The 21,386-nt window shown below is 45.1% G+C and overlaps 1 protein-coding gene across 4 annotated transcripts; it reads left to right on the top strand.

The window, feature by feature from the left end:
* Positions 1–543: 543 nt before the first annotated feature.
* LOC118773196 (run domain Beclin-1-interacting and cysteine-rich domain-containing protein-like) lies at positions 544–21,089 on the top strand. Of its 4 annotated transcripts, XM_036522027.1 has the most exons (21): positions 544–831; positions 3,738–3,891; positions 4,685–4,768; positions 6,199–6,358; positions 6,585–6,691; positions 6,940–7,090; positions 7,375–7,728; positions 9,320–9,415; positions 9,725–9,840; positions 9,943–10,138; positions 10,285–10,389; positions 11,174–11,248; positions 12,466–12,529; positions 12,732–12,864; positions 13,130–13,275; positions 13,382–13,446; positions 13,590–13,828; positions 14,640–14,701; positions 14,798–14,951; positions 15,300–15,393; positions 19,147–21,089. In XM_036522027.1, exons 1-21 carry the CDS (start codon positions 791–793, stop codon positions 19,281–19,283), a joined length of 2,733 nt encoding a protein of 910 aa, XP_036377920.1. In that variant the 5' UTR covers positions 544–790; the 3' UTR covers positions 19,284–21,089. The 4 variants fall into 4 exon arrangements, with proteins under 4 accessions (XP_036377920.1, XP_036377921.1, XP_036377918.1 ...); XM_036522028.1 differs by lacking the exon at positions 11,174–11,248; XM_036522025.1 differs by lacking the exon at positions 19,147–21,089 and having other exon boundaries at positions 15,300–17,551.
* Positions 21,090–21,386: the final 297 nt, after the last annotated feature.

Here is a 21,386-nt window from a genome sequence, read left to right as displayed (position 1 = left end):
AACATAGGACACAGACTGTATTTCATAATGTTATAGATGTTCATATGACAAATCAAGTAATTATGGTTACCTTTTCATTTCATCGTTTAAAATCAGTGTATTAGCCTAATATAACTGACTGCACTACATTTTTTCGTAATTCCCCATCTTAAACCAAAATATTACAACTGATCACTAACTACACCTTTTAAAAGTTAAATTGAGATACAAACAACCAAACACACGGCGTGTTTTCCGTTCAGCAATGAAAGCAGCATCAGTAGCCAGCAAACGTAATCTATCACAATGCAAGAAAGTTGCATGCCAGTGATAAAGACAATCCAATACAAGTAGAATATTTAACTTAGTAACAGATGCTTGAATTTAGATACAGTTAATGTGACACAACAAGATTGACGACTTGTTAAAATTTTACGGTCGAGCAGCAAGAAACGTCCAATGAAATCAGACCAACGCTTCCATCTAAACTTTCGCCTGCGGCTGTCCCTGCTTGTAGCTTGTAGCTTGTTCGCATGCGTAGTCGACGGCTCTCGTGCTTGGGAACTGTAGGAATATCAACAACGGCACTCATGACAGAAGGAGGTGTGGTGATTCAGGTGGGGCAGTGTTGACACTGACAGCAACGAAAATAGCAGGAAAACTCCCCACATAAGCAGTTCGTCGAGGCGGGACAAAAATGGAGTAAGTTAAGTTTATATCGCTGATCACGGCGTTTTGGCCGGGTTGAAGAAAGAACGGGGGGAAGCTGACATTCGGTTTCCCCCCTACTGCTACCAGACGCACTGCTGCGATGGAAATGGATATTGCAGAGACTGAGGCCGGGGAACGCAGGTGAGTGGTGCGTGTGGTGTGTCCTGCTTCGAACTAGCTAGCAAGCTTGACAGGTTAGTAGATACTGCTGCTATTTACTATATAAAACAGCAGTGATGTTGTTTAGCTGAGGGTGGCTGATGTTAGCATATTTGGCAGCGAGTCTTGGGGACAGAATGTATAACATTAGCGCTACTAGCTGGCTAGCTACCCGTTATGTATGGGAAAGATAGCTCTTAGCTATCCAGCTAATGCTACTTTGTCAAATTTCCGTTGGTGTTGTACTCTGTAAAAGTGGCAAAGCTTCATCTTCATCTCAAGCATACCGTATGGCTTTTGTAGCCAGAATGAGTGGGTGCATCGTCACAGCTGCATGCCACCACTCATTGTCAATTATCCGAAAAGAGTCTTGCTAGTAAATAGCCACTGTGATGGGTAGCTAGCTGGCGAGCTGTACTGTCACGTGCAATTTGCGAGGTCTTGAGGGCTGTGTGGAATGATCATACTAGAAGTACCTACGTGGTCAGTATGCTTGGTAGTTAGCTCGGTGGCTGAGTCAGTGCGGGTGGTTTTAGTTAGCTAATTAGCTAACTAGATACCTCCTTTGACAATGTAGTCTACTTGAGAATTGTAGCTAATGGAAGATTAAGAAATGCCCTTAGCTGCAGTGATTTTGTTGGGAGCCAGCTGAGAAGCTAAGTGTCCCAACATATTTCGCCCTGGAATCAACGAAGTAAAAAAAAAAAAAAGTTTACCGGATGTCAGTAAAGTTTGTTTTACTTTTCAGCACCCAGATATTAAAACCAGTTACCCGTCGCAAGGTTTATTTGATCATTTCATATAATTTTAATACCTTGCCCTGATTTGTCATGCATTTAAATGTTGAAATGGATTCTGAATGTTTAGTTTACATTTTGGATGTAATGAACAAACGACGATTATTTAATTTAGAGAATGATGATTACCAGCCACATTACATCATCATATACACTAACTACCACAATCTAAGTTGCAGTAATTTTCCTGTGACGTTTTTGTATGTTGAGAAATGGAAGTGACACAACCAACAGAAAAGCGCCATTTACTGAAAAGAGTTATTGATTTCAGAGTTAAAATCCCTGTATTGTTCGCTTTAATTCACCGCTCCTTTCTCCTAATTTCATTGCACATAGTTTAGTGACTTGGATGATAAATTAGTATCGTCGTCACGTGGAGTGAGTCTCAATAGTTCACATTTTGCATACCCAAACAAAGACAGAATAAATAGAATCACTGGTGTTTGTAAGGGTAAGTGTGTGATAATGTATTTGTCTTTGTGTAGAGTCCTGATGAGATTGTTTGCGAAATTTTTTGGTAAGTTTCCATTGAGGGCCTTCCTAGTATGGCATCAGTGAATATCATATTACAAAGCACATAGAAGTAGTGGATTACAAAACTACTGCATTAAAGATTAACACATACTCATAAAGTGATCTACATTTTTATTCTCAGGACTGCTATTCTTATCACATAGACTAAGTTAGGTGTTACCACCAACCTAAGATGAGTCACACTGGTAGTATAATGACATTTTTTTTAATCAGGAGGGGTGCATTGAAATAATGAGGATTCTGTGTACATACTTCACCTCACATTTGCTTTCATTCATTTCTTCTGATAATTTAATGCACATGCATTTTAGAGCTGTGTGTGAGACAGAGAGTGCCATCAGTGTGTGACCATTTTCCATGTGTCACATTCCTCAGCCTGTTTTTAAATGTATCACTGCTCTGGGACAGTTCTGGGCATATTGCAGTTACTTGCTGGTTTTAATGACACAGAGATTCTTCCCTGTTAGTTAAACCAAAACCCCCCAACCATTATCCATGCTGAATCCAAAGGAATGTTTTTGCTTCATTTAAACCCCTCCTCAGCTCTTAGCATGTGCCTCTGTGTATCTCCCCATCACACCGTTCCCCTCAGCTGCTATGAGGAGAATGTTTTTGTTTGTTTTTGGGGCTTTTTTTCTCCCCGCTGGGTTAAGCCCTCCCTTTCATTTTTTGCGTAATTTGATTTGCCTAGTCTGGGACCTCGTGATGGCCAGCAGTGCAGACTGTTTAGCACACCAAAGGGGACCGTAGGAGTCATGAATGTAACATTGTTAACACTCCGAAGGATTGGATTTTCTGCTGTGCAGCACAATTGCCCCCCTCTGCCGTGGCATGCAACTGTCAGCTCATAAAGTTCATCATTTTTCTTCACAATTTGAAAAACAACACTTCCCCTCTGATTTAAAAAAGTTCCTAAAATACTGACAGCTCTTTGCTCTGTAACTTCACTGTATCTTTTTATTAGACCTTGGTAAGTATCCTCTGTGTGTGTGTGTGTGTGTGTGTGTGTGTGTGTGTGTGTGTGTGTGTGTGTGTGTGTGTGTGCGTGCGTGCGCGCGAATGTGTGTGTGTGTGTGCGAGAGAGCTTGTGCTTATGCTTGCGTGTGTGTGGGTATCAGTGTCAAGTTTCAGGGCTGAATGCTGACTTGTAGAAAAAGAAGGAAATTGCGGAAGTGAGTTTGCACCTCCTAATGTTTACCGTAGTGTCATGCTCTCTTCTTTGATGTTTCCACTTTATTTTTGCTGAGCTTAGGAACGAAGCTGAGGCTGCTGCTCTGCATTGGCATGTGATGTCTGAGGACAGGGAGCATTCACTGTCACAGTTTCTTTCAGCACAATGGTGTGGCTGCATTAGGGATCATCTTTGTGTTTCCTGTACTTGAGCATTCTGTTTTCATTAAATCCCAGTACTTACAGCTGTGCTCTCCAGCAGTGTACTGCAGTGTCAAAGGCTTCCTCCATCGTTGACTCCCTCTCTCTCTCTGCTACACGATTGCTGCTGTGTGGTCTGTGATTGGCTCTTGGCGTCTGACTGTGCTCTTGTCTCCACTCTCCCAGGCGGGAGCACTGGAAGCTCCTCTCCAGCCTGAAGACCACTGTGGAGGGGCTGCTGTCCACCAACAACCCCAATGTGTGGTCCCGCTACGGGGGCCTGCAGCGGCTCCATAAGGACATGAACAACATCCTTAGCCACGGGCTGAAGTGCGAACAGGTACACAGTGTGAGGGAGTTCTGTGCAGTGGCCCCAGTATGTGACAGTGGATTATTAAGAATTAGAAATTTGAATATGAATCAAGTATCTGGCATTAAATATCTTAGAACCTAGAAGTTTTGAGAAAAAGTTTTTGAGAAAAAGTTGTTCGGTTTTGCTGAGTGCTTGGGTAATAGTCACCATGCCCTGACCTCACATGGCTTGTGCTCTGAGGTCATACTTGAGACACTGGACATGTTTGTGCTAAGACCACTCTGGCATATAGCACCAAATATCATACAAAATAATTAACATGAGTGAAACTATTATTTTATGTGTGATAGAATTTAGTTAAGGACACTCCCTGTGCAATGTCATTGTAGCCTGCATAGTGCTAGATTGCATGGTGACACTCATAATTAAGGAGTCATGTTTTTATTTTTTATGAAGGATTATATTAAAATACTGCACATTCTGATATGTTTTACTCCATAGCTGAAGTTAACAACATTTCTCAATGTCCTAGATCAGTGTTTCTCAACCCTCTCCTGGAGGACCCCCTGCCCTGCATGTTTTAGATCTCTCCCTGCTCCAACACAGCTGATTCAAATGATCAACTTGTTATGAACTCCTGAAGCTGCTTAATAACAAACTGATCCTCCAGGGGTCCTCCAGGAGAGGGTTGAGAAACACTGTCCTAGATGACCTATAATATTGTAGCAAGTGTCATCCAGAGATGGGAGTTATAATTTTGCAGTGTCTACAGGGGGGGATTTGCACCATGGTGACTAATAGTGATAATTTTGCATTGCAGGTGTACTGTAAACAGAAAGATTACTGGCGTTTTGTTTGGTGTGTGCGCTATGTCAGCCCCCATCTGGCCTCTCACGTTGAGCAGGTACTGTACGTCATGGACAACCTGACTAAATAGGGTGGATCAGGAAGTTCACTGCCTCAGCCAGATGGTACTCCAAATACACTATTTTCAGCATGATCTGCTCTGACCTTAATGATTAATTGAGTGATGTTCCAGCTTCAGTTTCCCCTCATTGTAGCACTTTTAATCCCCCCACCCAAAGCACTTCATGATCACATGCAAAAATTGTGAAGTGGTTTTTCGGTAGGTATTTAATTATACTCATTTTTTCACCTCAGTTCACCTCATTTTTCAGAATGTGCCTCACATTGTCCACTTCTTCCATGGTTATCCTGAATATTAATGAAGACAATGTCTACAATCAGGTGTTTTAATAGAGGCTATGATTTCTACCATAGAAAGCCAGCTGTGTTAGACCATCGGAATACTTTTAGATCTATACTTACATGTGGAAATACTACAAGCTACACTGGATTATGTCCATCCCAGGTAATCTACAAGCTTCACCATTATCAAAACAATGACTTGCAATGACTGAAATGAAAAAAATGGTAAATCCCACTTAACTGTGCGGTAAAATGCACAGCTTTGCAAAAACAAACCTCCATTGCTAATGACTTTATGACCTAACCATTGTCATACGGTGTAGCTAAAAACAGAGAGGAAGAGTTCTTCCTGTAATATAGCTCTTACTGGAACCCATTTCTTTCTTTAGGCTATTCATCTGATATCTGACTTCCCTGTGTCTCTGTTTATCTCTCTCAGATCATTTCTGCTGGACTTTCGTTTCATGCACCTGATGTGAGGTTGTCTTTTTATTGCCAACCCAACATGCGATAGCAGTGTGACCTTGTGTCAAAACAAGTCAATAAGAAGCGGGCATTTTTATCCAGTGTTGACAGTATGACATCAGCCTTTGTTATTGGCAGGTTGTTAGTGAGGCTTCATAAACTCAGAAATGAGCAGAGCCATTGTGTTATCTTAGTTTTATTTGGACTAAGTGGTTAGTTTAAGGCAACATGGACAGAGCTATGTGTGATTTTCATATTTCTTGTAAATGAAGACATGAGAAATGCCATATCGGACCTTCTGAGAAAGGAGAGGATGATTTCTTGGGCAAGATAAAAAAAGAAACAAACTGAAAAGGACAGTATAGGCATTGGTGTCCACATAGTAGAGATATTGTGGAGCTGTGCGCTGCAGAACAGCGGGACTTCTGTGAGCCCAGTTGCCGTTGTGTAGTAGCTGACAGCATGCAGGCATCTAAATTGGGTTTGAAAAAGTTAAACACTTACGATATTCTGGTTCAAGCTGAAATGCAGATGTTCATTTTGGCTTGCTGTAGATGGGCAGACATGCGGCCGAGGCAGGACAGTGGAAACCTGGCTCGAGTGAGTGAGTGAGTCTCGTGCTTTTCCGTAGTCAATTAACACTGGTGCCTCTCCCTGCAGTTCAGTCATCTGGAGCCAGTGCTGAGCTCTGGTGTGCAGAGCGTGGGGGAGGGCCACAAGGCGGAGCGCTGGTTGCTGCACAGTCTCCAGGCCCACTGCCTGTCTGTTCAACTCCGGCCTCTGCTCAAACACCAGTCACACACACGCAAGTACTACAATGGTAAGGCTCTCTCTATCAGGGCATGCTGGTGTAAGTTGGCTAATGGTGCACTTGTGGGTTTGATACTGGGATCTTTATGATTTGATGCAATAAGACATACTTGTGTCCTGCTGTGGTGTCTTGTGTTTCTCATTATTTCATCATTTCTGTGTAGGAATGTTGATATCACTCCCCAGTTCTGTATATATTCAGCCCCTCTCCAGCCTCTCCTCTCTGGTTTCTGCAGATGAGGCATTTGTGCTGAGTGAGCCCCATGTGTTGGCCATGTTACAGTGCCTGGAGGCTGTGGAGCAGAATGACCCACGTCTTCTGGCTCTTGTGGACACAGTCAGGGTGAGCACCACTGCGGAAGCTGTCTGCATTCCTGCCACCGTGACTCTGTCCCTCTGCTCTTCTGTCAGTGTGTCTGCTGTCTGTCACTCCACCCCTGTCTGTCCCTGTTGTGCATGACTGGGGATCTTTTTGCGTGTTCAGTTCTGATCCAGTCTGGATGATATATCAGGACCGTGTATATTTCTTTCAGTCTGGTGACAATGGGTCTTTGGATTTGGATTACAATTGTCAGCACTGTCTCTTCTCAGCTGTCCCACCTGAAGGAGCCTCCACTGGGCTTGCTGAAGACTCAGAGTCTGTGTGTGCTCCCTGGGGCCTGGCCCAGAAGGATGGGGCCCCACAGCACCCTGCCCCCGCGGCTCACCACATCACAGTCCTCTCTGAGAGAGGGACACTCAGGTACTCAAGGGACACCAAGGGAGTAGGACTAGCCTGAGGAGGGGGGGAGAGAAAAGAGGTCATGCTTTACAATTCACAGCAATTAACTGCAACCACTCAATGCTCTCCCTATTCAGTAGAAATGACTCTCTGAGCACGGGGTGGAACTTCTTGTGGGGTTCAGTGTGTCTGGATTGGCCATGAGGACGTTGACTGCCATCACAGAGGGCATTGTAGTGCAGCAGTAGTGGAATGTGATTCATGAAGATAAGGCTGGCTTACTGTCTCTCCTCTGCCCTACGCAGAAGGGAGCTCTGGGGCCCCCTGGGTATATGGAGCCACTGAACAGGGGCAGACGGACTCTGGCAGCATCCCCCAGATCTTGTTGACTGAGCCCACCTCTCCAGTGCCGGCCGAGGACGCGGACCCGGTGGACGGGGACCTCGACGACGGGCCTGAGTACCTGGCCATCGGTAATCTTGGGCAGCGGCGGCGCTGCGACTCTGGCAGCTCCTCCGCCAGTGATCGGGTGGAGGCCCTGGCCCCGCCAACGCCTCGCCGCTCCTCCTTCTCTGAGGTGCAGGGGGGGCCCAGCCGGAGCTGCAGGGGCCACACGAGGTCACTGTCCGACACAGGAATCGCGCAGAAGCACAGCGGAGGTGAGCAGGGCTGGGCTGGGGGATCAGTGCCTGTGGAGCTTGTGCAGAGGGTGAGAAAATGTGCATCGGAGCTTGTGTGGGCGATGTGGAGTGGCGTTTCCTGTCTGCAGAGGAATTTCCTGGTGTTTCAAGTGTCTCACTGCTGCTAAAGACAGTACCTTTGCTTCCTCTCGGCTGTCCCTTTATTCTAACTGCTCTCACTAACTCTCTTCCTGTTCACATTGAACACATTTTCTCAACTTTCTCTTGCTTCGTGAAGGAAGTGGACACAGGAACATCACCATTATAATAGAGGATCCTGTCGCAGGTTGGCGGTGCTGTGGGGCTTCATTCATTGTCTCTCCATCTCTTGCTTTCAGTCTCTCACTGCCCTGCATGGCTACCCTTCATTTCACACTCTTCCTTTATCTTACTCTCTTATTGTTTGTCATTAATCCTGTCAGTGTGGTTTTGGTTTTTTTCTGCACAATATTGCTGCGTGGTCTTGGCTGGAGGTGTGGTTTAGGTAATAATTGATAGGACAGGGAAGGCCACAGTCCAAACTGATCATCCTCTCCAGATGACTAGCATTTTTACTTGTTTGTTCATTTTTGAGTGAGCACTGCACTTCTATCATATTTTACATTTTCATCACACAAGAGCTCATGTTAAACATTGTGTTAAACAATGATCTAATATTGAAGCATGCTGATCACTCCCAGGGCTGTATTACACATTTTGTTTCACCATTTGAAGAAATTGCTTCCTCCATTTTTGCCTGGCTGGTATATTTGGAGTTGTCATAGCAGGTTCATCTCCTAATCTTTGATTTGATTTTCTGTTGTACATAATGTTTTTCAAAAGGGGAAGAGACATTTCTGTTATAGAGAAGAGAATTATAAGTATGCTTCAATACTGGACATTTTGACTGAAGTGTACATGAGCCCTTCATCTTCACTGAATCATGTGATATGATGTTGTTTTGTTTGGCGTTGCATGATTTGAAAGATTCTGAAAAGGAGTTTCCTGATTTAGAAAGTTTTCATTTATGATGGCTTTTTTGTTTGAATACAAGTTAATTTCAGAGAAAAGGAATAATAAATTTACTTACTGCAAGCTCTGGGTTTGAGTACAGCCTGACTGCATTGGCTAGAGTTGTGGGACAAACTGGCTTTGTTCTGTCGGGGATAGGAGTTGGTATGTCAACAGGGGTTGCTCGTCTCAATGCTTCTGACACTCTGACTCATCGGATGCCAGTATGTTGCTCAGATGACATCAGCGAAGCTACAGGTATCCTCCAATGGACACTTAAAAATGGTTGTGTTGGTATTGGAGGATTGCATTTACTGCACTCCATGCTACTGCCCGAGTCCAGCAGACATGGCGGTTAGAGACAATGAAAGTGGGGGAAAAAAAGAAGAAATTCACTTGCCTTTAATCAATAAAGCCATTGCAAATGAATATCCTTTAACCTGGTTTGAATTTAAAGCTGCTTGCTTCAGAACGAGCATTGGTAGGAAATTGCCGTATTCAGACATTCAAACCGGTCATTTACACAATTGTTGAATTTGACCGCAGTGTGAACGACCCTTTGTGTGTGTGTTCATCTCAGAATCAGCTGTAGATGTCTGTCGGGTGAAAGACTATGGACCCTTCTCCACTCAAAGCAGTGAGGCTAGCACCCCCAGCTCCCTCTACATGGAGTCTGGTGAGTACAGAGTCACTGCAACTTGTAGGGATTCATACACATACTACATTAAATCCACCCTCTCTCAGATGTATTTGTAACTTTGAACAAGAGGTATATTTTTTCAATTCTTGTGTGATTTTAGTTAATCTTAGTCACCACTGAGCCGAGAGTACTGTGTAAGTAAGGAAAATGGGGCGCTTAAATTGGTTCCTCAGAGCCTAAGACAAAGTGCTTTACAGTTCTGCGCTCACTTCTTACCTATTCTTTTGGCCCCATGGACAATCCTCTGAATGGTGTGAGTGCATGTGTGTGTGTGTGTGCCTGCAGACAGCTCACAGCATAGCAGCATGTCAGACGGTTTGTTCCGGAAGCCCTCGGAAGGGCAGAGCCTCATCAGCTACCTTGCCGAGCAGGATTTCGGCAGCTGTGCGGATCTGGAGAAGGTGAGTGGCGGAGACTTGCGGGCAGTGCCAGCGGGCCTGGAGGGAGGGTCTCAGGCCAGGCAGTACCTCAAGCGTTGACAACCCCCTGCCGGCTGTTTTCAGGAGAATGCTCACTTCAGCATATCGGAATCACTCATCGCGGCCATCGAGCTGATGAAGTGCAACATGCGCAGGCGGGAGGAAGGGGAGGACGACGACGACAGCGACTGCGAGATCCAGCAACTCAAGCAGAAGATCCGGCTGCGCAGGCAGCAGATCCGCCGCAGCCGGCTGCAGCCCGCAATGCAGTCGCAGCACGGTGAGTATAACCCCGCCTCAGGCTTGCACCTCCGGTTTTCTCCCCACTGTGTCCTCTCTGTCCTCCTTCACCCTTATGCCGTTGGTGGGTGACTGTACAGATGGTGTAATGATGTCAGAGATGTTTTTTTCTCTCCTCTCTCTCAGCCTTCCCTTCAACGGACAGTGGGGGTTCAGGGCGGAGCTCCCAGGATTCCTTGCACCTGTCTGATTCTTGCTCAGCTGAAGAAGTGGAGGAGTGCGAGCTAAAAGGTAGAGCAGGAGGGAGAGGAGTGGATGGGTTGCTTGGGGGGAGGGATGGGAGAGGGGATTTCTGTTTTCTACCTGAGGTATATGAACTGTGGTTACCCTTCATCAGTGTTCTTGCAGCCCGGTCCTTGTCCACATACACATAAAGCATGTGTATCCCTGCATGTATTCAGTCCAATGCTTTAAGTTAAACCCATGACATTTGCCTTACCATAACACCGCAAGCTAGAGAGAATGTGAGGAAGAGTGAGGGTTAAATCGTGTGAGTGTGTCTACACAGATGGTGTAATGAACTTTGGTTTGGATTATGATAAAAAGTAATAAAGTTTTGGTGAATTGGTATATGTTCGTGGCTTGCATCCAGACTGTGCTTCCACTATCATTTGGGGGGTGAGGTCTATCAGAGAATTATGATGTAAATTCTCAGACATGTGGGTGTCTGTTTGCCAAAGCAGTATCTTTGGTTTGAGATCTACGCATTGTTAGTAGTATAAAACTCACTATATAACTTACTCTCATTGCAGGACTGTCATGAGATGGCTTTTCGTTGCCAGTGTGCTTAGTGGTTTGGGCAAATGGTGTGTGGTTGATGTGTCAGCATAGGCCAGGGTGTGGTTGTATGCGTACAAGCCAGTGCATGCATAGAGTCGGGTGGCCTGCTGTTAAGACGCCTAACACTGCACACTCTTCACCAACCTGACCTAACCTTACAGTGGTGTCGTGGCCTCTGCCCATTAACAGCAGTTGCAGTTGTGAGTCTGTGCTCAGTGAGGTCTCTGTCCCTCAGATGGCTGTGAGGGCGGGTCCCTGATGGCACTGTCTCAGAACGGGCTGTCTCTTTCACTCGCCTCCCTCTTCTCAGGTATCCAGGGAAACGAGAGTCAAGGGCTGGGTGCGGTCGTCTGGAGGGGGCTGTGCTGTTTGCGTGCGGGGGGTGTGTGGACATGCTGAAACCTGTTAGCTTTGGCGTGCTTAGCAGAGTGCTAGAGGGGTGTGTCAGCAGGTAGGGGGTGTTTGTGTGCAGGCGGCCTGTTCAGTAGATTGGCACCTTGTTGGCGGGGTGGTTCTTGCTTCACGCTCCAGTGTGCTGACATGTCCACCTGCTCTTTCATTCAAGCTTTTCACGAGTGTGTGTTAGTCCCTGTTCTGTGCTGTGCTGCAGCTTTTAAGTCCTGTGGGAATGGGGGCAAATGGTCTGTGTGCTACTCTGGGAATACGTGCCTGATAGAAGCACCTTGTATTGGCAGTCGTAGTCTTGCTTGTGTGAATGTGTAGCGTACTCAAAATGACTCAAAGTTACATGAGGCTGTGCAGCTTTTCATTGCTTGCCCCTAATGAAGAATAAGCGGAGTTCAGCTGCTTATTCTTGATTTGCTTTCCCAGAGCTCTAATGAAGACTGTTACATAAAGTTATTTTATCTAGATAATCCCAGATTTACAACCATTGTGTCTAATTAAGGCTTTACATAAGGCTATTGTCTTTATGTAGTCATTTGTTGTATTAAAATCTTGTCTAATGGCAACACATGTGAGTACTGATCTAAGCACTCTGACAGCACAATACCCAGTTTGCATACAGTACACACCTATATTTGTGTTCCTAGGCAATATCAGTTGACTGTTTCTATCCCCAAATTCCCATCAATCTGACTCACCAAAGAATATGAGATGATCTTTTTATGGTGCAGTGTTGCAATTTGTATATCTTTGCATGTTCTAGCTTTCACGGTATCATGATGCCGATGCAGCATGTTAAAGCCTATATTGCTCACACAAAGAGCACAGAACAGTACTGTCTCATGTAGCTTCGGTTGTCTTTGAGTTTCATTGACTGGACTTAAATAAGTATGCTTGTAATTGAACATGGTGAGCAAAAGCAACGTATGAGCATGTCACCAACTGGTGAAAGGGAGCATGTGTAACTCTAGTATAAGGTGATACGAACCAGTCTGATTAGAAATGCTTAGGAATTATCTCCAGTTAATAACAATGAAGGTGTTTGTCAATGTGGTACTTACACCCTGACTTGCTGTCTCTGCTCCTTCGGTCCATCTGTCCTCTCTTGCACTGCCCTTCCAGATGCAGATATCAAGCGTAACGTGGCGAACACCAACAGAAAGTCTTTCCTGAGTTCAGATTCAGTGTGAGTCCTCTATGTTTCTTCGTACAGTAGCATGTTCCTTTGTTCTTAATTGATTGGTCTGCTCCCAGGAAATCTAAATTTCAAGAGGTTCCCCACAAATGTTCTGTCATTGTTCAGTTGTAGACGTAGCTGTTTCTGAACGTCACCATCTCAGCAGTGCATCTTTCTCAGGGTTGACAGATGTGGTCCCTCTCTCCTGCAGCTCCCACTCCTTCCTGCAGTCCAACTCTGCTGAGTCGGTGGCCATGGGGCTCCTCAGGCAGTTTGAGGGCATGCAGCTGCCGGCTGCCTCTGAGCTGGACTGGCTGGTTCCAGAGCATGACGCTCCCCAGAAGGTAGGGGGCAATGTGTTGTGACACTTCTACATAAAACACACATATGCACACTCACTCACTCACTCACACATACACACACACACACACACGCTCACACACACACACACACACAAAATACGAGTACTGTGAGGAGTCTTCATTTTAAGGTAATGACATGTCCATTGTATAATAAAAGTCAATAATTAGCTATGTATTTTAGCTCTCATTTCAGTGTCACTGAAGTAGCAAGTGTTGCCTAACCTTTGAGTCATCCTGCCCCCTCCAGCTCCTGCCTATCCCAGACTCCCTGCCCATCTCCCCTGATGACGGCGAGCACGCAGACATCTACAAGCTACGGATCCGTGTGCGGGGAAACTTGGAATGGGCTCCACCACGGCCCCAGATCATCTTCAACATCCACCCTGCCCCCAAGTGAGTCTGCCAGAGGAGGAGACGGGAGTTCGCCTGGAATATGAGGTGGGGTTTCTGGCTTTCCTTGCTCACACTGTCTTCACCTCTTTCTCTCTCTTCCTATTAGGAGAAAGGTGATAGTGGCCAAGCAGAACTATCGCTGCGCTGGATGCGGCACCCGCATTGACCCAGGTGAGGAAGACCCAAGCACACTGGCTCTACGGACACATGAATATAAAGGCCCTCAGTAAAATTAATTCATGCAGATGTTCCCATAAAGGATTATGTATGTGTTTTCGTTGTGTGAGACCTGTCTCTTCTCTCTCCATGTAAAGATTACATAAAGAGGCTACGCTACTGCGAGTACCTGGGCCGTTACTTTTGCCAGTGTTGCCATGAGAATGCCCAGATGGTGGTGCCTGGGCGGGTGCTGAGGAAGTGGGACTTCAGCAAGTACCCTGTCAGCAACTTCGCCAGGGACCTGCTGGGTAAGATCGCGGGAGACCCTCTCTTCAACCCCAACGACATTAACAGCGGCCTCTACAAGAAGGTGAAGGCACTGGAGACAGTACGGGTAAGCAGCACATGTACTTAGACACCCTTTTTAAACCCATGCAGAGACTTTGATTATTTGATTTTGTGCTGAATAGTCCAAGCCTCTGCCATGCTGAGAGGCAAATATAGAAGACCTCTACTTAATTTCAGTTTAATTAGCAGAGCAAAGTTGTTCATATTTCAGGGAGATGTGCTTGTGAAAAGGCTCACTATTTAATGTTTTACTTTAGGGTAGACAAACGGGCAGGGGAATGAAGGTGACATCATAGTACATGTACCCTGCTGAGAAAACAGAGACCTGTGGCTGTTAGCTGTTTTCTGTAAAGAATGGTTATAGCAACAAAGCCCTATCTCTGTGCTGCATGTTTAATCGAATGTTGACAGTTAGCCTGCAGTATTTGCTCATGTGTAACATTATATCAGTATGTATTGTACAACAAAATATTTTCACCATTAGTTAGCTATTTGTAATGTCAAGTTAGACTAAACTTTGTTAGGTAGTCATCGAGCTTGTTAGTTCATTAAAATTTCAAATGATAGCTTAGCCAGGTAGCTGTGAAAAGGTAACTACCAAATGACAGCTGGCTGGCTATCTGATGTTAGTTAGCTATTTTGCAAAGGTAACATTTTAAAATCCTTTAGATTAACCATTTCTGAGCTTGCCTTTCACAGTGTAATCTATAATGATGGTTGACTTCAGAAACACATGTTGTAGTCAGTGGTCAGTGGTCACATCTTTTTGTGATGTCAGTGCAGAATCCTAATAGGTACTGCTGAATACATGCCCGAGTTGGAGAAGTAGTAATGACTCTTTTCTCTCTCTGCCTCAGCTGTTGAGGGTCCAGTTGTTCCACATGAAGAACATGTTCAAAACTTGCCGCTTGGCTAAAGAGTAAGATCTTTTTTCCTGCTCCTGCTGACTGTTGGGCAGTGGTATTGCTCTCTGTGTGACGTCTGACCTGTTACATCTCCTCTGTTTTGCTGGCAGGGTGTTAGATGAGTTTGATGCCCTCCCAGGTCACCTGACGGAGGACCTGCACCTCTTTTCCCTCAATGACCTTGCTGCTGTGCGCCACGGGGAACTGGCCCCCCAGCTGCGTGAGCTGCTGCGCCTAGGATCTGTTCATGTTGCTGGATGTGTGGTGAGGAGAACTGCTGCACACATATTCACAGAAGCTGTTGTACATAGTGGACCTTCATCTTGTCATTTGCACTGATCCACTCAACTAGTTAGTTTGAAGTCAGATAATTCAAATACAGTATAGAGTAACTAATATAACTGTACTTAATATGACTGCTGTGGTATACTAATGGCATTGTAACTGAGGCCATCTTAAGAAGACCATGAAACAACTGCCTGTACAGTATTGCTGCATTAATATAAACATTTCCTCACAGCAATGCAGTTAGACTTATGTCTGCATTTACCTATTGATAGGAAATCGCCCAGTGTTTCACAGTCACCCTTTGCTATGCTCTTTTTTGAACAGCTCTGCCAGGCAAAAGGTTTTGTGTGTGAGTTCTGTGGCAATGACAAAGACATCATCTTCCCCTATGAGCTGAACAAGTGCCAGCGCTGTGAAGGTGAGCACCCCCTGATGGCCAGAAGATTCAGTGGCACACGCACCACCCCTGCCCCCTCCTGGAGAGACTGGAAGTTTCCCCGTGCTCGCAGACTGGCTAGGGCTCTGTCCCAGGACAGGAGAGAGGGGGAGGGAGGAGAGGCTGAGGAAGAAGAGAAGCAGGGGCGGGTTAGAGAAGGGGAAGAAAGTGGGGAGGAGAAAGAAGAAAATGTCCAACTCTGGAAAGTCTCCCATACAGGCCAGTTAGCCAAGAAATTTTCTCACTATAGAGGAGGAGAAGGAGAAGGGGAAAACAGTGGAGAGGAGAGTGAAAGACAGAATTTTTTTAAAGTTCTCACAGATGGCAGACTGACTAAGCTGTTCTCCTGGAATAGTGGGGTGGAGGAAGGAGGGGGAGAAATTGAAGGAGAACAGGAAGAGGAAGGAGAGCGAAGTGGGGAGGAAGAGGTTGAGTTGGAGAACGATGAGGGGTCGGACGAGAAAGTACAGGGTGAGGAAAGTGGAGAGAATGAAAGGAGAGAGGTAGAGATGAGCAGAGGTCAGGGGGATGAGGGAGAAAAGAGTGAGGAACAGCAGTCCACAAAAGAAAAAAGGAAATTATTCAAAGCTCTCAAAGTTGGTAAACTGACTAAGGCCTTTTCCAAGGATAGAGAAAGGCACAGTAAGGGGAAGGAGGGCAATGTAATTGAACCAGAGGAAGAAGTGACAGAAAGTGTGGAAGGATCAGACAAGGAGGAAAAGGAAAAATTAATGAAAGTCCCCGGAGTTAGCAGACTAGCTAAAGCGTTTTCTAATGATCAGGAAGGGGAACTGGAGGATGAGGAGGGTGAAGGAAAAAACGATGTAGAGGAGGAAGGAAAAGTGAGTAAACATGGAGTAAAAGGAGAGGCTTCTGGCAGTCTGAAATTCTGGAAAGCTCCCAAACATATCTCGCTCTCTAAGCTATTTCCCAAAGGTAGAACAGAGAATGATGAAGGGGGGGAGTCTGTTGAGAAGGAGATAGATGGGAAGGGAAAAAATGATGAGCAGGAAGGAAGTGAGGAGGAGAAGGTAGAGCTGACTGGGAGCAGGAGTGGCTGGAGGTCCCGGAGAACCCGTAAAGCCTGTAGGCTAACTAAGGGTAGGAGAGACAGGGAGAGACCAGACGAGGCTGGAGAGAGGGAAGAGGAAAATGACAGGGATGAAATTGGAGAGAGAGCTGAAGAAGGAGTGAATGAGAGGCTTAAAAAAGAGGAGAGTAGAGAAGACACAGGGAATCCCAGGGGTGACAACAATGGAAGAGACATAGGGAGTTGTCAGACACCAGGCGGAGGAGAGAGAGTATGTGAGCAGACAGATGGTGGAGGGATGGACAGTAGAGAGGAGAAGGGTCTGTGCACTGGTGAAGCTGATGACAGCAGAGAAGGCGAGAGAGGTGGAAAGAAGGAATGTCCACAAACCAGCAATCCTGCTAGGAGATTGTTGAAAATTCCTAACCCCCTGCGACTGGGCCAGAGTAAGAGAGAGGTGGAAAAAAGAGGAGAGGATGCAGGGAGCCACTCGGATTCCTCTCCCTCCATAACATTCGGGGAGGGTGGAAGAAAGAGGGAGGAGGAGGCAGGTAGCCTCTCAGACTCTTCTCCTTCCCGGAGATTATGGAAAATGCCCAAGCCTGTAGGTTTCTTCAAAGGCCAGGGGGGGAAGAGTGCAGTGGGGAACACAGAGAAAAAAGAGGCAGAGGAGAAAGGACAGGAGGAAGAAATGAATGAGGAGAAACATAGTGACCCTTCCTCAGAGCCTTTGAGAAAATCCTTGAAATAACATTAGAGAGGAATGGGGAGGAAGTGAAAGAGGACCATCCTCCTGAAGGAACTAAACCATTGAGAGTACATGTCCATGTAGTATTGAACATATCCCTTACAGAGCTTCAAACCATGGACTGGGATTTTGATGTGTCATGTGGTTTGTAGCCATGTGACTACCTTTTTTTGCATTTTTGTTATTTTCTCAACACAATGGTAATTTCTTGTTGTATTAGTAAAAAGGCTCCATTGACATGCCTGCCCACAATTAAAAATGTTTAATAAAATGTCATCACACATGCTACAGTATAGTAAATTTCCACTTGTGTGCCATCGGAAGTCAGCCCATTTTCAATTGCATTGTTTAACTGAAGAGCGACCCAGACAGGTTTTATAACACATTTATGTGACGCCTCTTTTTCCAGTGTGAGTGCTTCATGTGTGGATTTTTAGGATTGCTTGGCGCTTGGATTGCTGTTACAGGTGGTGGTTATGGGTTGTCTGTCCTGGTCACAGTGTAGTCATGGTGGTGGGCCTATCTGTCTGGTGATGGTTCGGTTCTGTGTCGTGTCTTTCTCAGGCTGGTGTAGGTGAAGGGGTTTCGGAATGTGCAGCACATTTAGCTGAAGTCCTTCATGGGCTTTGCTCCTGACGGGAGCTGAGCTACGCTCTCCCTCTTCTTTATTTTGTCTCTCTAAAGGCATGCTGCTTCTGAACTGGGCAGTCAGGCCTAAGAGTTACCTTTGTGTGAGCTGCTACTAACTGAAGTGTAACAGGAAAAGGGAAAGGAAGGATAACATATAGCTCAGGTAAACCTTTTACTGCCCTCTAGTCCATATATTTCAAATGACATACGGAGTACCAAAGAAATACATCACTATTACATATCTACATGTATTGTAGAAGTTATGTGACATTGTACCATGTGTTTGAGTACAAAACAAGACAATAGTTTTTAATTGTGCCATGTGAGCTTTGTTCATACAAGTGACAGAATGTGTGTGTTTAATGTAGGTAATTTAATTTCCTTCTTCTGAAATTTTATATTTTGCTTCTCCATCACAGTACAGTGTATGTCCTGTACAGTGTGGACAGATTCAAGCTTCAACTCGTCTTGTGCAATTGTGAAATAAACACTTCTGTGATCTGCAATTGCTTTGTGTTTATTTGACCCTGATGGGAAAAAATATTCCCGTATGTTGTCAAGTTTTTGTGGTACTGGCACCACGTGCTGTGTTTTATCTACTACTTAATTTTATCAAAAGGTATACAGTACACTCTGCATCATTTGGCTATGTCTTTGGACATATTTTAAAAGGCAGTGAAAACCCAGTGGAAGAAAGAAACAGAAAAGAAAGGAAAGAAAAAGAGAAAGGAAAGAAAGCTCAATATTATGGAGAACGCTCATCCATCAGTTTGTGACAGACTTTCAGGTTAGGAATGGCTTATTCTATTCATTAAAGGTTGGCAGACACTCTGGTAGTGTGAGAGAGAACCTGTATTGGGGGATGTGTCTTGACTCGTTGCTCTGTGATTTGGACGTGTTTTGAAGTGGCTTCCTCGTTGCCTTGATCAGCCCCTTCTTTTTATAGTTTGTTTGCCAACTGTGGCTCCTCCCACCTGTTCAGATGCAGTGATTGGCTCTTCTGCTGTGTGATGTCACATGGTTTTCACTCATTCCACTGTTGGGCAAAATGCTGCAGAACCTGTCAGTCCAGTAGAATGCAACTCATGTTTGCATTCGTACAGGAAGAGTGAAGTTGAAATTCATTTACGTCTGGTGTCGCCATCACTCCATCACCACTGATCTAGTGCTCGTGCTGATTCCCTTCACTTTGCTTCTTAGTGGCACCGTTTGATCGAGACCTCACTTGCAGGACATGGATTCCTATTTAACTCTGTCTGTTGGTGTTAATTTTGTCTCGGGGTTGTCCACACTCCAATAAAGCTAGTTCTCTCTGGCTCTGTTTCAGAGTGCAAGGCGTGCTACCACAAAGCCTGCTACAGAGGACGGCGGGAGTGCCCACGCTGCCAGCGGCTAGCCAAGAGGAGAGAGAGGCTGGCACGGAAGAACATGGAGGAGCAGGAGGACGAGGGAGGGGGTACCTAGCCCCTATAATCTAGTGATGAAGATCAAGAGAACAATACGACATTGATTGTAGAGACGGCCCTGGCCAGCCCCTAAACCCACAAATCTCTTCAGTTCTGAAACAGTGGACACTTAGAAGCACAACGTCCACATCCACTGGGCTTATATGGCCCTATATTGTAAATTACATATACACAGTCCCATGTGGATTTTAGGTTGCCTCATTGAAAAGAAGAATCTAATACACTTCTGTAAATGATTTGGTTGTGGTTGTGTTTGGCCAGACATTTAGTATTGAACTGGTGTGCTAATTTGGAAAAGTTATATTTTTACAGCAACAGTACAGCACATTGTAACCAGAAGGCTGTTGCTGTGAAACCCATGTTGATTGAGGTGCAATTATGTGAAATGTAAGATAGTTGACAAGTAAAAGCATACCAGCTAAACAGGAACATAAAAAACATTGTGTTAAAAGCTTGTCATGTTGAAAGAAAGCTTTCAGTATTGTTAAGGAAAGAATATTGGCCAAATATTTCCACTTCCAGTTCTAAATAAGCTATTTAAAGACTTTAATGTTTGGCTCCAGCCACCCCCTACGCTTATGTAACGGTGCTCTGGATTTAAAAAAGATGGAGGGATTAATGGGTTATGTGAAAGGGGGCTGTCAGTCTCTATCCCACAGTATTACTGTGATTACTTAAGACAGTACTGAGAATGTAACTTGTGTGGTCAGACCAGGTTAGTGCTGCCGAGCCTGGGTCTGTGTTGTATGAATCTGAGAGAGTGAGAGAATGGAGTGCTCTTTGGAGAATCCTGGAGATTCTCTGTATGTCTGTCTTCTGGTTTTTGCACAAGCCCAGGTGGCCTCTTTTTCATCTTTTATTGTTTTAAAAGGGGTGTGTGCATCGAACAAAACTAATTTTATTGCACTGGTTCGTAAAGGCTGTGTTTGTTAAGGAGGTAGGCGGTCAATTCTCAGATTGTTTCACAGTTGCACCGGATTTGCACAGTAGTTTTATTGGCTGGGAAAAATGAGCGGAGTTGAAGTGTTTGGTCGTGCTCCTTGCTTCTGTTGATCAAAGCGAAGCAGTTTATCATTTCTTTGTTTCGTCACTGTTATAAAATTCCACCCCTTTCACTTGCTTTCAACCGTTTTAATCATTTTTCTTTCCATATCTGGAGCAGCTTTTTTTAGAGATGGATGGCGTGCGTGCTCACTTGTGTGTGCGCGTGTTCGCATGCACAGGTGTGTCTTGGGGTAAATTGTGTTCTGGAGGATATTATCAACAAATTCATGACAAGTTTGATCATCCCAGTTAAAACGAGACTGTCTGCAATCATGGAAATTAAGCAATAAACACAGCATTATCACTCTTGGCAGTTAAAAACAGATGCACACACAATCCTTGGAACTCTTTGAATGCAGTGTACAGAGGGTGTCTGTCGCTGGGAGTTTTTCTAGATGATGGACCAGGTGCAAGGGCTAGTCTGTGACCTTTCACTGTTTAGTATCATGTCTCTGCTCCTCATGCGTGAGCACTGGCTGCTCTATGTCAAGCAGAGATCCTGCGCGCAAGACTCCTAAAAAGCTGACTGCACTGACTCTTCAGATGCGGTGGAGAGAGGCTAAATAAATCCCTAATGGAGTATGCTTCATACTGGCTGCTGAAGAAGTAGTCCGAAAACACTAAAGTGGGGACGGTTTTCCATTCTGTCCTGCTAAGCCTCCCTGCCCCCCAACTGCGTGTGTTATTCTTTTATGACTCAGCTTTGTGCAGAGGTTATTTGCACTATTGAAAATCCGTCTGTAATACTTATGCCCTTTGCTAATGCGATACTACTTCTAATAATGTCATTAAAAGAGTGGTCTTACCGTTTGAGTTTGTATCATCTCTGGTCAATGTGATTTTGTGTGGACACTAGGGGAGTGTGGTATGTGGTCTCCAGAGGCTGTGGCTTTAGTCATGGCTGGGATGGTGAGGTGAGGGAATAAAGGGACTCAGTTACCATAATCAAAATTGAGTGGACCTGCCCTGTTAGTTTTCACCTGTATTGGAACAGGCAAGAATGTCCTAGTTAAATATTCTGATTTATTCTGATTAATGAGGACACACAAAAACTCAC

This window comes from Megalops cyprinoides, chromosome 2 (assembly GCF_013368585.1).
Source record: "Megalops cyprinoides isolate fMegCyp1 chromosome 2, fMegCyp1.pri, whole genome shotgun sequence".
Taxonomy (NCBI): domain Eukaryota; kingdom Metazoa; phylum Chordata; class Actinopteri; order Elopiformes; family Megalopidae; genus Megalops; species Megalops cyprinoides.
The sequence above is the reverse complement of the archived record's forward strand: the minus strand, read 5'-3'. Positions and strand labels throughout refer to the sequence as shown.